General features: G+C 38.2%; 1 protein-coding gene across 3 annotated transcripts in view; it reads right to left on the bottom strand.

The window, feature by feature from the left end:
• itpr2 (inositol 1,4,5-trisphosphate receptor, type 2) overlaps positions 1–20,505 on the bottom strand; it is a 583,413-nt gene that overhangs the window by 179,800 nt on the left and 383,108 nt on the right. For all 3 annotated transcript variants that reach the window (XM_039761551.1, XM_039761550.1, XM_039761552.1), the window contains one exon: positions 9,053–9,231. In XM_039761551.1, the coding sequence (XP_039617485.1) occupies positions 9,053–9,231 (179 nt within the window). The remainder of the gene's footprint in view (positions 1–9,052; positions 9,232–20,505) is intronic.

Raw genomic sequence — 20,505 nt, 5'->3', positions numbered from 1 at the left:
ATTGCATTAATGAGAAATTGAACAGGTGTTCCTAATAATTCCAAAAAGCTTGCCAAACTTTTGCCTCGGTTCACAACCACACACTCGGTATACGAACAAGCCAGTTTCCTATGCCTGTCTGAGCTGAGCTGAGAGAGAGCAAGAGCGAGCAAGCACGTGCCTGCTGGGGAGGGGGAGGAGGAGATTGCTGCAAGTGTTTGCCTGCCTATCTGCAGGCTGTACATGCTAGCGCACCATCCCCCTACCACAGGCAGCCTAAAAGAGAGAAAGAAAGAGAGAGAGAAAGCGAGCGAGCCGCTGCTGCAAGAGCTCTGTTCATTGTTCTCCTTCCATTGCCTTCTAAGCAAGTGAAGAGTGGTGAGAAGAAAGTTTTGAAGAAAACTGAAATCGAAGTAAAGAAAGAAATTACAAGAGGTGGAAAAACTGTTTACCAGTTTACTCATTTACCAATCTGAGAACCCTTGTGCTTTCAAGCAGCACAATGTAAACAAAGCCAGACTGCCAGCAAACATGAAGGGTTGGGTCACAAGAACTTTGTTTTTGGAATGGCTGCATGAGGCTTTCACTCCCACCAGCTAAACAGCTAAAAGTACCAGAAACCCAAGAAATCACAAGAGAGAAAACACCTGAAGGAAAACACTTCATGCCAGAACTCGATTCATGCAAGGTTAGTTTTCTTGGTGGTTTTTGTATTGCGGATTTTTCAAAAGTTATTTTTCAGTTCATAACGCGATTTGTTGCAAATGTTCGCTTTTTTCCTTGTGCTTAAAATTCATGAAAGTGTTTGCAGATGGAGTTTTTCATAGCGCGATAAGGTGCAATGTTACCTTTCTCTTTTTTCAAATGTTCCTTTTTTTCCCGCTGTGCTTAAAACTCATTTTATAAATAGTGTTTACAGCGATCACGCTTTAAGTTTAATAGCGTGATCTCCTGCAATCTTACTTTTTTGGTTGCTTGTGAGTTGGTTTTTAAATGCACTTTGGATTTGGTCGATGTTCCTTTTTTTTCCTGCTGTGCTTAAAACTCATTTTAAAAAAAAATGCTGCGTGAGCACCTGCTACAGAGAGATTAGAGAGCACGAGCGAGCAAGTGCAGAGAGAGAGCGCGCAGCTGACAGGGAAGGGATGGGGGGGGAATAGGGGTGTGTGTGTGTGTGTGCACGCTCGTGCTACAGAGAGAGAGAGAGAGCACGTGAGCCAGGCTGCTCCTGTAGCTGAGGGAGGGAGAGAGGGAGGGAGGGGCTTTGTTGGTGTGTGTGCTACAGAGAGAGAGCGTGAGCGAGCCAGCTTGTGTAGCTGAGCAGGGGAGCCTGGGTGTTTTGTGTCAGTGTTATTCAATGTTTTTACATTAGTTTACTATTACACTGTGGATTCTATGGTGTAATTAACTATATTTGTGCTTAATCTTTATATATTTTTACATATTTACATACAGTTTGTACGGTCTGGAACGGATTAATTGTATTTACATACAATCCTATGGGGGAAACTGCTTCGGTTCACGAGCAACTCGGTTTACGACCAAAGTTCTGGAACGTCGTCAACCGAGGTTCCACTGTACACATATATATATACATCTCTACATATATATATATATATATATATATATATATATATATATATATACTGTATATATAAAATCCTAGCAAAATCCTCAGCGCGACAAAGAACTGCTTTTAAATTTTTATTAAGAAGAAAAGAAAACCATTTTAAACTGAGGGAAAATATACCAATAACTATATGTTAAGGATCTCTTTGTATACCACATTGTCAGTTCAGCACTCCGGTTGTAATATGACCAAGCTGTGCACTGAGATTACTTTTGAGAATGCAACATATAGTTGTCCAGGAGAAAAGCCATGTTGCCTCAAATCAATGGCAACCTTTTGTAGGGTCTGTCCCTGAGACTTAATTGTCATCGCGAAGCAGAGCCTTACTGGAAATTTGAGGCATTTGAATTGAAATGGGAGATCAGAGGGTATAACGGTGATCGAGGAATACATTCAGAGTGTGGCGCTCTGCTGTTTTTTTTGTGTAGCTGCCTTCACACAGCTTCTCCGCTCCTTTATAAACGAAAGCCATATAAGGCCGTCATTTCTCCTTGCTTCACGGTTCTGTACTGTTTTATTGTTTGTTTATTACGATTGCTATAGTTATTGTGTATCTATTCGAGACTTACTTTACTGTTCAGGTACCCATTTCCTTTATTTAATCGATGGCTTGCATGCTATTTTTTGTTAGTTTATTACGATTATAGATATTTATTGATTCCCTTCTTTAGCTGACTGCCTGCTCATATAAGGCGCTCCGCTAGTTTTTTGTGAAGCAGCCTTTACACAGCTTCTCTGCTGTTTTATAAACGAACGTCATATAAAGCCATCCTTTTACCTTGCTTTGCCAAGGAAGCTGCCTTTTTATTTAACCCACGGGTTCTCCGCTGTTTTACTGTTTTTATTACGATTATTATAGTTCTTTTTATGTATCATGTTGTCAGTTCAGCACTCTGGGTGTAATATGACCAAGCTGCGCGAGCTCACTCTTGAGAATGCAACGTATAGTTGTCCAGGAGAAAAACAATCTTGCCTGAAATCAATGGCAACCTTTTGTAGGGTCTGTCACTGAGACTTATTAGTTGTCATCGCGAAGCAGAGCCTTACTGGAAATTGGAGGCATCTGAACTGAAATGGGAGATCAGAGGGTATAATGGGGATGCGAGGAATACATGGAGAAACTCTACAGACAGCGTGTGTATTAACTTGTGGATTTTTCTGTGAGTATTTGGTGGCAGCTTGACGAAGTTGCTTCTGCAAGACCGCGTTAGCTGTGGAGCTCAGCTCAGAGCATATTCTTTTCCTACCTTGTCAATTGTGTAATGCGTTTTTTGAACAGGTTTGATGCATGGAAGTGATCACTCGTACTGCGTTCAGTCAGTTCATGTGAGCTGCTCTCTTGTGTGATGTTGCAATGTCCACAGCTTTATTTAATGTTAGCTAAGACCCGGCACTTAAACGTTTCTCGCTACAGCAATTTTAACTCCGTTACAAAGTGATCCAAAGTCTCGTTCATACCTCGTGTCTTCTCATTAAACTTGTATCTCGCGAATAAAGTATGCGGTATTTTTCTTCAGTGCTCTTTGGGAGCTCTTCCTTCTTTTCTACGTACTGCGTTCACAGTCAGTTCACGTGATTACGTGGGAGGCATGATGATGTGACACGCCCCCCCACGGCCATCGAGCTAAAGTCCATTACAGTATATGGAGAAAAATAGGTTCCAGTTATGACCATTACACGTAGAATTTTCAAATGAAACCTGCCCAACTTTTGTAAGTAAGCTGTAAGGAATGAGCCTGCCAAATATCAGCCTTCTACCTACATAGGAATTTGGAGAATTAATTCAGAAACAATTTCAGACAAGGACATTGCAGAAGCTGGTCCATCAGGGGAAATCTTTTCAGCACACACTCTGCCAATTGATAACATAAACAATGGTTTAAAGATTTTGATTGGCTAATGGTCAAAGAAAATGTGGTGCTGATTGTGCATGAAATATTCAAAACACACACCCCCCAAGGAGGGGTTATTTTGGGTAAACGTGCCATCCACAAGAATTCGAAAAGAAAGCTTGTTGGACCATGAAAAAAATAAAACGCACATTGAGTCTTCTGCATATTTAGGAAAACGTGTACTAGAGCAAACTGGAATCGGTCAAATTGAAAGATCTACATCCGTGTTAAGTAACTTACAGAGAGATGACTTTGTGGGAGCTTTAAGATCCATGTATCGGTTGGCAAAAAATAAGTTGCCACATACAACGTTGTTTGAAAAGCTGTTGGAACATATTGGTAAAAATGCACATTACACCTCTGAAAGAATAATGCAAGAGCTGCTGGATGTCTTAGCATTAGAAATAAAGTCTAACATACTGAAAAATATACAGAGGTCAGAATTAGTTTTGTATCAACCTGCAATATGATTGATGGCAAAGCGAAGACTATAACTAAGTCATAGTGTCATAGCTGTGCTGGAAAGAGAGGCCACTGAACGAAATGACATAACAGCTAAAGGATTAAGCAGATGTATTAAAACGTACAATTTTGTTTCCTCTATGATAATGGTTTCAGACGTATTACCTTTGTTGTCCAAACTATCTAAGGTTGGGCAAAGGCAAGATGTCAATATTACAGAAATTGAGCCAATTTTGCTCCCCACAAAATTTTCCTTCACGGAATTGAAAAACACTCCAGGGAAATATTTTGAAAGCCTTCATCATTGTCTGGCAGAAGAAGGGTCAGATCTCTGCATTGTTTATACACAGAGTGATGTAATATCATTCAAAACTGTAATATATGATAAATACCTAGAGACAGTTATCAAGAACCTATTGCAAGATTCCTGACATAGTAATTATTTCCAGCTTTTCAAATGTTTTCAATGCAGAAACTCACAATTCAAGTGAGTATGCTGAAATTCTTTTCGATTATTACTCCAAAGTGGTAGCCCTCCAATTTTAAAATTTGAAAGTAGCAGCCAAGAATGGACAGTTATGTCAAAAATGATCAGAAATCAATCATACAATGACTTCAGTCCAAAACAGATTTTACTAAAAATGACAATGACATCAGAGCTCATAGCCATTTCCAAATTTTGCCAAACTAGCTCATATTGGGCTAGTGATCCCAGTAAGCACAGCTGAATGTGAAAGGGGGTTTTCTGCCCTTAAAAGGATCAAGACATGTTTGAGAAATCGCGTGAATCAAAGCACGCTAAATAATCTCATGCTGTTCTCCTTGGAATGCCCAGATCCTGGGGATTTTGATTATGGGAAAGCTGCAGACAACTGTGCCTCTAGGAAGAAAAGAAGAATAAATATTTAACTGAAGACACCTTCTGCATATGCAAGTTGGCTTTGAAGAATATTTTTTAATTTTTCTTCATTAGGTTTCCTATACTTTTTTCATTGTTTTCACTTTTCTTCCTGACAGCGACAATACTTGTGCCTCTTGGTTTGTCATAATAATTGTTTTTTTAAATTTTTGTTAGGGTTGCCAGATCCTGAATTTGATACTTCTTAAATTTAAAATAAAAATATTTTGGCATAAGTGTCAAACCTTAAAAAAAAAGTCATATTGAGAATTGGAAAATCTATATAATAAAAGCCCAGCGCGGTGTCCGTGTCCGGTTCCGCGTTCCTTATGGCTGTATAGCCGCCCCGTAGAAAATCCCCAGTCTGTCCCTTCTCAGAATTCCTGCTTACCCCTCTCCATTCTTTCCCCTTTGCTTTTATTTTTCCTGTTTCCGAAAATCTTTTCAAATCAAAAGTAAAGAAATAGAGAGAGCGTCACATTAACGTCTTCTCCCCTCAGCCTATTAAATAATCAATAAAAAGAAATAAAAAAATCACGAAAGAAACAGAAACCACAACCTACCCTTGCAGCGTCCACCGCGCTTCTGGCGTTACAGCCAAACACGTGGTGTATGCAGGTTATGAGGTGTGACGCTAATTAATGCCCATACTACAACAGATTATATTGTTCATATACTATTAACTATTTACAGAGATTAACTCTTTTGGGGAAGTTCATAACAAACAAAAAAAAAATTTATTATAAATAACATGTGCACTTGAGTATTTCGAGCCCCGCGTCTCAGTCGGATTGTTCCCCTGGTCACCAATTTGTGTGTTTCACTATGCCCACTATGCCTTTCCGTCTTCAGCTACCCATGTGCACTTGTACGGAGGAGACCTTACGGAACAATGCCGAAACGAAATGCAACTAAACTTGCCGCTGTGAGAGAGGACACATTACAGCGTGATCACGAAGCAAAGAGGCAAAGGCGTGACAGTCGCTCGCAAGAAACGGACACTCAGCATTCACACAGATTATCTCAACGATGCGGCTATGCCGCACAACGAAAAGGCAACTGAAACCCCTACAGAGAGAGAAGACAGATTACGCCGAGATCGCGAAAGAAATAGGCAAAAGCGTGCCAATGAGACACCCGATAAGAGGTCCTTACGATTGAGTCCTTCAACTGTGGTCATCCAACGCACAGCATAGCGCGCGCCAAGTTGCTAGTAATTAATAATAATTAACAAATAAAAATAGTACACATTTAATTTTCCCCACCACCAAATTTCCCCATCCCGCCCCACCTGGCTACTTTTTCCTGCCACCCGGCTGAAAAAAATTTCTGGGGAGAACACTGCAGAGGAAAAAAAAAGGCACACAGTGGGGAAAAAGCACAAAATGTCAACTTTAATCACGAAATTTCCACTTTAATCACATAGTTTATTTTGTCATTAAAGTAGAACATCATAAACTTAATCTTAAAATCAATTAATTTACTAGTTTCTCAATCCCATCATAACTAAAGTAGCACGTTAAATGCTTTGTTTTGTATTTGATCTTCTATGTGCTCTGTGTGTGTTAATCACTACGTGCTTCTTAAACTGGCTTTCTTTTCCTCTGACAGGACACATAATCCATTACATTCGTGATATTACAGCTCTCTGAATAACTAAAATACAGATGTATATGTGATATCATTTTCATGATGATAGGAGTTAAAGCATGTTATTAAACATGGGAACATGGTGGCGCAGTGATTGTTCATGTCTCATGCAAGATGCTTGCTGTGCCGTGCGTGACCTTCGATGAAATAATTTACTGCAGCAGTACTGTCTTTTTCAAACGTACTAACCCCCAATTCCTGTCCTTCACTTTCTTACTCCAAATACCCAATCGCCACACAATCAGCTCTGTAATAGACATTAAGCCATTTGTAAGCTTATAACGCTGATTATGATTCTTCAAAACTTTTAAGGAACATTGAAATATCTTTGTAGTACATGTTTAATTGTTCTATCCTTCACGCCAGACCCAGTGAAGCATACAGTGCGAGGCAGGGACGGAGCGGCAGATCCTTGCTAGTGTAGCGACACCGTGTCCTTTAATTATTAACAATATAGATTATTTAAATGAAATTTAATTTTTATCTGTATAATATAATAAACATATTTTGCTGCATGGCTCAGGTTGTGCAATATTATAACTGTAGTGCAAGATTACAGTGAGGTGATTGTACTTGTAAGTCCAAACAGTTCTACAAGGAGCACTTGATGGACTGATTGATTGCGTTTAGAACTCCTGGGTTGAAACTCTTTCTGATCCGCAAGGTCCGTACAGGAAAGGTTTTGAAGCGTTTGCCGTGTGAGAAGCAGTTCGAATAGGAAGCACGGCTGAGGCAGCGTGTGCTTGATGCTGTATACCAATAATTCTCTTTCCGATCAGCTGGTCCGAGTGGTGCAGTGAGAGTAATACGGAAAAAGGTGATCTGCTGTGGCAACCCCCAACGGGAGAAGCTGAAAGAAGAAAAAGAAGGTGAAGTGAGAGTAACAACGCTAAAGCAGCTATGGTATTTGAAATAGTTTGACAATTCCGTGGACCATTATATTGTTACTGGTTAATTACAATCAGATGCATTAAACTAATAAATAATATGCAGTTAATTTCAGTGTATTTATAAAGCTGCGTCAGGGATGTGGATCTGAAAAAGAAAGGATAACCACACAGGAACAGCAGCACTGCTTTGACGCTGGGTGCCTCCAGTCTGCAAAACCGAGCGAAAAACTTGCGGACGCCAGAATATGAGGTACCGTGGAAATGAGTGTAGCTTTACGCCAAGCTTAGGTTTTATACATCGCGATTTGAACGCGGAAATGTTCTCACGCAACATTTTTGTGTGTATGCACTGTTTATACATGAGGTCCCAGGAGTGGTCAAATCAACTCTGTTATATTCTTAAACAGAAGTAACTTATTGGTGAGAACAGTAACACCAGAAGGCCTGGACAATCATGCAAGACAACTGTGCAGGATGATTGACAAAATCCTTCTGTGATGAAGAAAAACCAATTCACAAAATTTAGCTAAACCAAGAACACTCGCTGGGTGGTAGGCCCATCATTGCCAAAGACTACGATCAAAAGAAGACTTAAGAAAAGTAAGTACAGAGGGTTTACCACAAGGTGCAAACCATTGGTAATCCTCATGGATAGTAAGTACAGATTAGAACTTGCCAGAAAATATAAAAAAAAACTAGTCCAGTTTTGGAAGTTTTCTTTGGACAATGGAAACTAAGATCAATATGTACCAGAACAATGGATAGAGAGGAGTATAGTGAAGAGAAGAAATGGCTCATGATCTGAAGCATACCATATCATCTGTGAAAAATGGTGGAAGCAGTGTTATGGCATGGGCATGCGTGACCGGCAATGGAAGTCATTCACTAGTGTTTATTGATGATATGAATCCTGACAAAAGTTATGGGATGATTTCTGAAATGTACAGGGATATACTGTTTGTTCAGATTCTGCTACAAAGCTAATAGGATGATGCTTCATAGTACAGATGGACGATGAGCCAAAACATACTGTGATAACAAAACAAGTGCTATTCAAGGCAAAGAAGTGGAATATTCCTCAATGACCAAGACAATTAACTGACTTCAGACCAATTGGACATGCATTTTACTTGCTGAAGATAAAACTGAAGGCAGAAATTCCAACAAGAAAGCAGCACCTGAAGACAGTTGTAGTAATGGCTTGGCAAAGCATCAGCAGGGTAGAAACTAAGCACTTAAAGAAGGCCATGGGTTCCAGACATCAGGCAGTCATTGAATACAACAGATTTTCAACCAAGTATTGAAAATCATCATTATATTCATGATTATGTTAGTTTGTCCAAATACTTTTGAGGACCTGAAAATGGGCAGGCTATGTATAAAAATGGCTGTCTTTTCTAAATGGCTCATACAATGTTTTTGTTAAATGACTTAAATTAAAACTGCACTTCAATCACAATCAGATTCACAAAGCCTCAATATACTTTAATATACTTTTACTGTATATGTAATATATATATATACATATATATATATTTAATTTAATTTACTCAATATACTTATATACTTTGTGACTATCATATAGACAATTTCAAATACGATTAGATAGCCAGTCCCAAATGGAGTCGGTGTATGACTGTATAATATTTACCTGTATTTCAGTATTTCCTCCTTTCAACAAAGCAATGCCCAGTAAAATGCTTTCCTGAAAAATCCTGTCATTTTTGGTTTTGACAATTAAATCGATAACCAACTCTGAGGCCCCTTCCTTGTTAAGAAGACACTGTGTATCTGTAATATTTGTGTCATTCTCCTGACTAGATGTCACACCTGGGAGGGGGAAAAAAAAAAGAAAATTACATGAGCCGATTAATGGTCAACAGTATTGATCAGTGATTTTAGCCAAAGCATTATTTGCAGTGAATTTACTATATTCATCCTTGTTTGTCAAAATAATTACTATTAATATTTCATTATTTTTTATACCAGCGCCCCATAGTGCTTTATGATGCCAGTGTGAAGAACTCCAGAGCTGTAACAGCCAGCATTGATGGGACTGCCCCTCAGGTATATAATGCTGATCATGTGCATTACAGACTCTGTGAGATGAGTCATCTGTGCTTGTAGCCAAATGTGCAGGTCAATCTTCGAGTTCCACGTCAATATAGATAAAAGAGTTAAAGAGACGTGCCCTATGTATGCATAATAATTAGCCACATGTGAAAACAAACCTTGAAGAAGCCTTATGCACCAGCGCCAACAGTGGTGACTCTATGAAATAATGATAATAATGAAAGGTTTATTACTATTTACAACATGTTTCTATCTTTTTGATAGAAGAAAAAGTGCAAAGCATCAGCATAAACAGTTTAGAGAGCCTTCAGCGCGACTTAAAAACATAATTACACACCACTTTGAATATTCTGCCTTTAAAAGACCTACACATTTTTTCTGACTTTTGACTACTATTTTGGCATTTCCATTTGTTTTGACGAAATTTATGATTGCACGTCTCTGACTGCATACATTCTTCTTTGATACCACGAAGGTGCAGTGGTTGGCACTGCTGCCGCGCAGCTTAGACTGGTCTAATAATCGGTCCAGTACAGTTAGCAGATGTTTCCCTAGCTCTAAGGGACACTTTAAAGACAATAATCCAGTCAAATCTACTTTAGTTAATCCTTCACCATTGACCTTAATGCAGTTCGCCATGTTTGGTGAATATCGCAAATATTTCTGCGATTTTGGGGAACTCCCAGCGAAGCAAACTTCGAAATGCATACTCATCATCTCTGGACCCAAAAAAAATCATCTAGGTTAGCAGATAATTTACAATGTACAAAAAGAATTACAGACAGGTAATACAATAGGTTAATCATTCAGGTTAACAAAAAAACTGCAGATTATATGTACAATAAAAACAGCTAAAGCTTAAAAAATATATGAGATGGAGAGTTTGGCTGTATCAAGAGATTATCTACAGACAGGCTCAAGACAAATGGTAGGTGTTATATCTGTTAAAAGGCATGGGAGGATCTCAGAAATTCCCAGGAGGAGATGGGAGAAATTGCAGAAGATAGGGAATTCTCGTCAGTCCAGCTCAGCATCTGGCAATTGTGACCCTTGCCAGGATGAGAATAGTGAAAGTGAAGCGAATATACTAGATATATGGCATATACACCCCATAGTATTTTTGAAATGTAAATATTTATTTAATACGGTTTTGAAACCTAACAAACTAAACTTTTTTTCATCTTACAAAAAGATTTTTTACTCTGTTAGATATAGATGGAGCATAAGGAACAATTAAAAAGGAAAAGTGTACCACAAGATTTTGAGTAGTGAACTGCCATTATTATTACTATAATATAATAAAAACATACATTTGATTGGAATCTATAACACCGGGTTTAAATTTTGTCTGCTTGTAAAAGTTTGCACTTTTAAAATATACAGTTTTATTCTGTCAGTGACGTTCATGTGGTACAACGAACTTGCCTCTCCCTCTCTGAGTTAATGGCGTTTATCTCCATTCTTTTCACAAGAGCAGCGATGACCATTGTAACAACACGCAGCTTCTTCACAGTGCTTTTGCTAAATAACAGACTGCTGCACCGCAATACATCTCTACTTACACCTGCAGCTAAAGTCATTTTAGTACGCAAGCAATTCGCCACACTAGTGTTTAGATCTGGTAGAGCCATGCTAACATTATATGTGCCCAAAAAGAAGAAGCCTTTGATTTCAGTTTGTAACAGCCATGTAAAGTTTTACTACCAGTAAAGGATATCGCTTAAGGGATATAAGGAGACACACAAATGCTATTTTGTTATTCAGTTTTATTCTTGAATAAAAGCACACTTGTTTTGTTGTACCTTTGCAAAAGTGTTTATTTTATATTCCAGTAACCACTTGACTGAGATCAAATCTGTCTCTGCTTCTATTGTGCATGCACACACACACATTCTATACTATACTATTTGAACATGAGTTGTCATTTGAACATGTTTTTTTTTTTCGACCTTGCCTGTACTCCGTGTTATGGTGCATGGTGCTGAGAATGCAGACAGGCTTCTTCTTTACAATAAATAGTTCTGAGCAGGTATCAACCACAGCACTAACTGTGGTCATTGCTGCTTTTGTGAAATGAATGGAGATAAACACCATCAACTCAGAGAGGCAGAAGCAAGTCCGTTGTACCACGTGAATGTCACTGACAGAATAAAACCTGAATAATAAAAAAAAGCTAACTTTTACAAGTAGCTGAAATTTACACCAGATGTTAAAGATTCAAATCAAATGTATGTTTTTATTATATTATAGTAATAACAATAGCAGCTCACTACTCTAAACATGGAGTGCCCGGACTCGAACTCGGTACCTTTTGGTTATAAGGCTGCAATTCTTACTTCTGCATCATCCAAGAATGATATCAATTTTCTGTTGATTGATATTTGAGTTTGGGTTTTTAACTCATTGACAGCAACATGTAAATTAATTTTTTTTCTTTGGTTATATTCTTGAATAAAAGTGCACACGTTTATTTGATATTTGGACTAAACTCTTCACACATTATACACATCACATCATTATTAGTATAACATGGAAATGCGTTCAGTGTGCCTTCTACACTTACACAGATCTTTGTACACATGGAACACACATGAAATGTATGTATTCCAAAAAACAATATATTATTTACCCTGTACAACTCCAGGCCCTCACACCATAATAAAGCATGATAAAGAGACTTGAGCTGGGAGAACTTGAGCTCCATCAGGGGGGGTTGTGTGTGTGTGTGTGTCGGGGGTTTGGTGGGGTATTGGATGGTCAGTTGGGGTAATGGGATAGCAGACTGCTTAGGCTGAAGGACACATTTGCAAAAAAAAAAAGACTTTTATACAGCAGCTTCTATGTATTTATCTGATAAGGTAATTTATTTAGACATTTTATAATTTACATGGTCAGAGAATGTATAATTTATGAATCTGCATAACATCATCACAATCAGACCTTATCTTACTGAGTATACAGTACAACTCCTGATCCAGGCTTTGGTCTGTCACATCTGGATTACTGCAACTAACTAACATTTAGTCACTACAGATGGTTCACAATACAGCACCCCATTTTGTATTCAACCAACCAAGATGGGTACATGTCACTCCTGTCTTCATGTTGCTACACTGGCTCCCTGTAGCAACACACATTAAGTTCAAATCCTTGTTGTTCGTCTACAGAGTAGTCAAATAGGTCAGCATCTGTGTGTATGGAAACACTGTTGAGATGCTAGGCTCGTTCTTTCCAACCCTTGCCAGTAAACATGGTCTGATGATGCCACCCCTGTGTGGTATCAAATCTTAATCTAGAGTCTTTTCCTATGTAACTCCTAGTTGGTGGAATGAGCTGCTCACTTTCATCCAAACTGCTGATTCCCTCAATGTGTTTAAGAAGTGATTAAGACCCTACTGATACCTGAATATTTGACAAATTGTAAATGAATGTTTTTTGATCTATGGATATCTAGTATATTGTTAATCAATAATATTTATGTTATGGTAGCTTTACTGCTATTCACTTGTGATGATTATTCTTTGCAACTAATCTGTCCTGCTACACTTGTTCAAAACACACCCTAGACTGATGCTAATTAATTATATTGACAAACTTTGCACTTTGCCTTGCATAAAATTATCTGCTAAGCAAATAAATATAAATATAAAATAAGTCTAACTATCTTAATCTTCAGCACAAACAGCTAGAAATATTAGCATGATCGATTTGCACCGACTATTGCCTATTTACATTTGTTACATTATAGTACAGGCTAATGTAGGCTATAATGTAGGCAACGGTAGGTAATATACCATTATTTAAACAACAACATACCATGTCTGCTTTGGCAGAACTGTTAGTGAGGTTTAAGGAATCAAGGGATTCCACTCTGTGTGGGTAGCACCTGCACTGTGCTGTTTCAGGTCAGATATCCCTCCAAAAAAGCTCCATGGCAAGCTTATTCAGTGCCAGCAACAGCTAACATTCTGTCTCCCACTCAGACCTATACCTTGCCAGCTCTTGTGTTTCATGGGTGGATGTGCATTAGCAGACATCACTGTGTGTAGGGTCTTGATCTAGCTGTTCTGCTATATGGCGTAATGTGACTTTTTCTTTTTATATAGTCAGTGTGTGAATGCAGTATAATGGCAAGTGTTGTGATGTGAAATTTTGCATACAAGTTGATAAATATTTTGTATGTCTTTTTTTGTAACTTAGACAAAGCAATGTAATATTAGTGTTACATTATAGATAATAGCAATGGTTTGATGGTTTAAGAACCCCTTCCTCCCTTTTATGAATGGGTCTCTTTGTAATTTTACAACAGGGTCTGGTGAAGTGCCTCAAACTAGTTTGGCTAATATTTCTCTGGAAAGCCAGGCTGCCTAACTGCCGACCTTTACCTTAAGGCCGGAGTTACACTTCACACGACGCGAAGCATGCTGCAGCGGACACTCCTGCTATGCAAGCATTGTAGTGTTTATACTTGCGCGCGTACTTTACGTAAATCTGGAGGAATCCACCAAGTGGCAGTGCGAGATATTATCACGGTGAAAACATGTTCGGCTTCTCAGTGTAGTGAATTACCTGGAACACTCATTAAATTCTGATGACACCTTACCGCAATATTTCTGAAAATTATGTTTATTGATTAAATCCATCAATCCAGGGATGTGTCCATTCCAGCAAGCATTGAAAATGAGTGAGAAACAATCCCAGGACGAGGCCTCAGCTCATCGCAAGATGAATACAAGCACTCGCATACACTAGCATCATTTTAGCAGAACCAAATACCCAAATCTGCATATCTTTGGAAGGAAGTGCTATCGCTCCACCACCGTGACACCCCCATGTGTGTAATTATTAACAGTATTCATTATTTAAGTGAAATTATATGTAAAATGTAACATTCACACTTTAATGCATTTCATCATGAAAGTGATATCAAGTACAAATCTAAAGATTCTAAATGTGCAGAGAGTTGGAATATCATACATGTCATGTGTTCTGTGTGGCGATCTATTGCTGCTTGCTGCCGCTGTCAGGTCTAAGAAGCTCATAGTGATTAAAAACTGGGATGATGTTTATGATGGTCTGCATTAATGATAAAGTAAACTACAAGGTTAAAGTGGACATTTTGAGATTAAAGCTGAAATTTCCACTTTAATCACAAAATACACGTTTTCACCGTGTCCTTTATTTTTTTCTCAGTGGCTCAAATACAACGCTATACGTTATGTTGCTGTTGTTAAGTTGCAAAAAAAAAAAAAAAAGACGGCACAAAAGATGGTATGTGAGAATTTTAAAATGTATTGTGTCATTAAGATCAGGAATATGCAATGCTTGAATATAAAAGCACAATGAATGCATCTGTATGTCGGCATTTTGCTTCACCACATTGAAGCATTCATCCCGTAGGATCTGCATAGAGGCTTTCTGTCACATGTAGATAGTAAACAGAGACACTGACGTCATGTTCCGACTTTTACCACACTGCGCCCCCCGACTTTTTGCTGGTACTGCAGCTCGTGCACACGTCGCGCTAATTTCTGACACCTGCTCAGAGGACGCGTGAAATGAACACTGGGAACGCATGACAGCCGTGATGCGGGCGCGTACGTGTTCTGAGCGTGAAGTATAAATGAGCCCTTACACATGGTTTTGGGGGGTGGCAGGTGTGAAAATGTTCTCTGCCCCCATTGGTCTGAAGTATGGCTGTTTGGAACTGTCTTGTCTCAAAAGCCTTGCAGTACCATGATGCCGTATTGGCTGTAGGGGTTGGACAGAAAACCTATATATTTGCTTGCTTTACCTCACTCTCTCTCACCAAACTGATGAAAGACCATCTCACACCATGAACTGAAAAGGACAACAAAATGAAGAGTAGGGCTGCAACGATTAGTCGACGTAATCGCCGATATCAACTACAAAAAATTGCTGACGCAGATTTTTTTATTGTCGACACGTCATAAACAGAACCTTCAATAGAGGCTCCAGTCACAAAGAACCACATTGGTTTTTGTAACTGCAATGCACTACATCAGGGTTGTCAAACTCCAATCCTGAAGGGCCACAGTGGCTGCAGGTTTTCATTCTAACCATATTCTTAATTAGTGACCAGTTTTTGCTGCTAATTACTTCTTTTAATTAACTTGACTCAGGCCCTTAAGTTGTTTCATTTTCCTTAATTAGCAGCCAAACAATAATGAGACACAAAACAAGCAGCAACATCACACAATACAGTGGAACCTCGATTCAACTGGTTTGTTCATATACCGAGTGTGTGGTCATGAACCGAGGCAAAAGTTTGGCAAACTTTTTGGCCGTGAACCGAGTTGTACGTGTACCGAGACGTTCGTGAACCGAGGTTCCACTGTATTTGAAAATAAAGAAAGGTGAAGGTCTCAGTAAGGTTGATCTCTCAACTCACCAAAACACTTTGACGATGATGATGAAAAACAGAAAATCAACAGTTTTGGAAATGTCAGCTGTGGCAGGACGAGAGCAACAACAAGCCGTGGAATTAAATACCGAGTTTATTTAACAGCAAGAATTGGCTTCTCATTAAGAAACTGGTTGGAGTTTGAAGCCCCAGTTTAGCTGGTCATCTGTTGGCTCATTTCATGTCTCATTTCTGTTTGGCTGCATTTTAATGAGGAAACAAATCAATTCAGAGGACTGAATCCTTCTAACAGGGCTATTAAACTGTAAATTAGCAGTGAAAACAGGTCACTGATTAAGAAAAGGGTTAGAATGAAAATCTGTAGCCGCTGCAGCCCTCCAGGCTTGGAGTTCGACACCCGTGCACTACATGAACGTCTGGGGGCAGTATCGTTTGTTATTGTTTGTCAAGACTGCACAGTCCTACCAAAAAATAATGTCTGAAGAGAAGAAGAATGTAGAGGAAAATAAACGTGGTTGCAATGGTTAGTTGGATAGAGGAGGGGGAAGGAGATGAAAAAAAAAATTGAGACAGAAACTTTCTAAAAAGTGTGGGAGCACTTCACTGAAAAAGAAAAAAAAGTTGAATGCAGATTATGCAGAGTGGAGCTTTCTTTTCACGGCAGCACAACCACAATGCATAAGCATCTGAAACGCAAGCATCCTGGAGCTGTGATGCCACCGTCGCTTGAGAAATAAGTTTTAGCGAGTAAAGTTAGTGTCACGTGTTAAAGTTGATGTTTATACTATAATGTGTATATCAAGGTTTCGACAATGATAGTTAACCCTTAAACCGACACATACTTGGGGGTTAATGCACCCCTGGATGCCAAATACTTTTTAGCTGCACTTTTTAGGTAAACGTCACAATTCACAAAGAAAATGTGAAATTTTAATGGAACACGCATTTTTTTTTCATGCAAAGAGCATCACAATTACTGCAACACTGATCATTTTACACACTGCAAATTAACTGTAAAAACTCAAAAAACAAAAAAAAAAAACTACTGCAACACTCTATTTTGATATGTACAAGGTGCAACTAAAGCCATTGATGAAATTCAGCAAATCACGGAGCCAACTGTGCTTGAATAAGCTGCACGCAAACACACAGAGGTAAACGCTGATGATTGCAGGCTTGTCTAGTGCAGCAGCTGAATCTCAGAGACAGTGGTGCTGCAGTTCTGCCGGGGCCAGCAGTGGTCATGAGCTGGCTGCTCAACGAATGAATGGCACTGACTGATCAGCTCCGGTGTGCTGGCAAATTGCTCTGTGAAGCGTCTATAGCTAGTTTTGGTGTTCAATGAATGTATGTTGCTGAATATACTCGGCCCCTGCATGCTGACAAATTGCACTGAGACACGACTACAGCTAATTGCAGCATTCAATGAATATACATCGCCGAATATACTTGGCTCTGGCATGCTTGAAAATTGCACTGAGAAACAACTTTAGCCAGTTGCGGAGTTCAATGAATGTAAGTCGCAGAATGTGTGTCACCTCATATGTCCAAATGTCCTGGAAACCGCCTCTAGCCAGTTCTGGCGGTTTAATGGTTAAGTGAATATAACTTCAGTTATGTTTGCTAACGTGTTTAGAGCTATAGTAAACGAGCAAATAGGCGTAGCTTAGCCATCCTAGTTTTTTTTCTTCTTTTTTGTATAATATTTGAGTTCATATGAATAGTAAACCATCTCTAACTAACGTTAGGTAATTTGTACTTTGGAGTATATCCATAATTAGCTTGTTACATATTTTAGTCCATTATTTTTTTATTTTGGCATAATATAGTGCATATTGTGATAAACTAGAGCACTGTTCCTTCAGAGTGTGATATTTAAAACATCTTTCTCTGTCTGGAAAATCATTCTTGTGTATTCCTGCTACCTCCAATTCCTACGAGTGTCTCTTCTCAGCAGCTGGGAACATGGTCTCAGAGACGAGAGGCAGTCTCATACCAGAGCATATTGAAATGCTCATGTTCCTGCACTGCAATCAGGAATATATGAACTGAATCTTTTATAAACTGTACATTATTGTTTTATTTTATTTGATTTGAAGCTTTATTTAAACTTTTGGACTTTAAGACACACCAGTGGCCATTTTTGGTTAAGTTAAATGTACTTTTTTTGTTTAAAGACTAAGACTGTGCACTTTAGTTAGTATTGTTTAATGTATTTATTTTTTATTGTGATGGTCATACTAATATAAAACATCTGATTATTTTCAAATTCATATGTTACACTGGTTATTTTAATTTGATTATTATTAATTTTAATCGCGTTAATACAGAGACATCAGGGTGACATTCACAGGTGGACAGATGTGAACAGATGAGGTAAGACATGCACTGGAGCACAGAACACGATGTGCAACCACTGGTATCAGGCATCAAAATAGTCCGGCATGAAATAATCGTGACTAATTGAAAAAAAAATTAATTAATTAATTAATGAAGAGCACAGCTCGGTAGCCATATTGAGACAGGCATGCAGCCTGTTCTGAAGAAAGCTGACCACAAAATGATCCCTTAACTAGAGAAATTTTAAGTAACTAACAAGTCTATGTGCCGCATGAAACTATACATCAACATTTATCAGATTGTATGGTTGCCAATATTCAAATGTACTTTGCATATTGTTATTATTTATGAATATTATCAATAATACATTGTTTAAATTGTAACTTAACTCCTGCTCGTCTTTTACTATACCTAATTGCCTGAGGTTATAAATGTAGAAAGGAAGGAGGGGAGAAGATATATACTATAATACCTTAAAAATAGTGGTAAGTCTTTGAGATTTGAGGCATTCTGACAAAGGCTACATATTAATAATACAAAAGAGGAAAATAGAGTAATATATTACTCTACCAAGACAAAACAGCAAGGATGGTGCTGACATGCACTCTCACTCAGTGCACAGTACTTGCCCCCCTACAACATTAGCGTAAAATGAAACTAGCTCTTTCTTGACTGGCTTGATATTAATTGTTTTTATGCAATTCTCTGCACTTTCAAAAGCTAGTTAATATATAAAACAATGAGTATGAAAATATGGGTAAAATCATGTAACTTATTGATTCAATAAACTATGAACCATTTTATGTTCCAATACATGACGATCCTGTGTAAGAAGGGCACTATCAAGTAATGACATGGGAAATGATCAAGCGCCAGTGACCTGCTATTACTATCAATAGATTTTGATTCATTTGGTGCTGCTTCATTAAGTGTAAAGGGAGGCCAAACTGCGTGGATTGAATATGGATAAAATCCATATACAATATTGCTCCAAAGTTTTAGAACATGTCAGTTTTTCTTTAAATTTAAACAGCTGAGATGCAGTGAATGACACAAGATGGTGAAAAGGTGAGCAGTAAACTGCCAGAGGTATAAACTAAAAGTTTAGGATAGCAAAAAATGAAAAAAGGAAATTTCAGAATATTACAAATGGGCCCTCATCAGGGAACAATTGTACTGTTGTACTGTATACTCAGTCAGATAAGGTCTGATTGTGATAATGTTATGCAGCTTCATAAATTATACATTCTATGACAATTTACATTATAAAATATCTAAATAAATTACCCTATCAGATAAATACATATAAGCTGCTATATGAAAGCATTATCTAAACACAAATTTAACACTAGAATCCCTGAAGCCTATGAAAAAACTTGCAATCCCGGGCACCTTAAATTCCTTTGCACCTCTTCATCTGCGACTTTTTTTATTTTTTTTGCAAATGTGTCGATCAGCACTGGCTGCAGGCAGCCTGCTATCCCATATCCCACCGACACAACTTTAGTTGTTCTCCAAGCTCAATTCTGTTTATCTGGGTGTGAGATGCCTTGAATTGTATAGGGTAATTTGATCCCTTCATTGCAGCCGTTTTCTCTCTCTCTCTCTGACATTCTCTGCTCCTGACGCGCACTTTGAAGAGGAAGATATGCTTGCATTCTTTTAATTGTGAGAAAGAACTCTGATGTCTGTCTTGTCATGGAGCAGTTTAAACTTTTGACTAAAGGGCTCTAATAATGTTAAAAAACGTATTTAGAAGGTCGTAAACAGGTTTTCAATGCTCTAACTGCGAAACAATTAGATTTATAAATAAAGAATCCTACTACGTGGAAATTAATTTATCTGTCGGGAGCGGATTAATCACGATAAACAAGGGTTTACTGTATAACTGTGTGGAGAATATTTATAAACAGTGTGGCAGAGTTTCTAAGGGTTTAAAATATATAAAAATAACCATAGAAACATATGGTTTCTACTTCGCGGATTTTCATCTTTTGCCTGGGGTATGGAACGCAACCCCCGCGATCGAGGAGGGATTACTGTATAAATGCAAGTTGCAGTTTTATTATTTATGTATATAGCTTAGCTTGAAGCAAGGTCCATATTAATGCAGTTTGCCTAAATGATGGTTCAGTTGGTAAAGATGTCATCACCAGGTTGCACTTGTTTTATTTTATTTTAATTTGGTGAATACTGTGTAATGCACCTGAGCTTGAAGTCTTGAAGTAACAGTGCAACTATCAGTAATAATACTATTATTTATTTTATTGTTATTATTTATTAGTTTAAATATTATGTTTAATGAT

The sequence above is a fragment of the Polypterus senegalus genome, chromosome 8 (assembly GCF_016835505.1).
Source record: "Polypterus senegalus isolate Bchr_013 chromosome 8, ASM1683550v1, whole genome shotgun sequence".
Classification (NCBI taxonomy): domain Eukaryota; kingdom Metazoa; phylum Chordata; class Cladistia; order Polypteriformes; family Polypteridae; genus Polypterus; species Polypterus senegalus.
The sequence above is the reverse complement of the archived record's forward strand: the minus strand, read 5'-3'. Positions and strand labels throughout refer to the sequence as shown.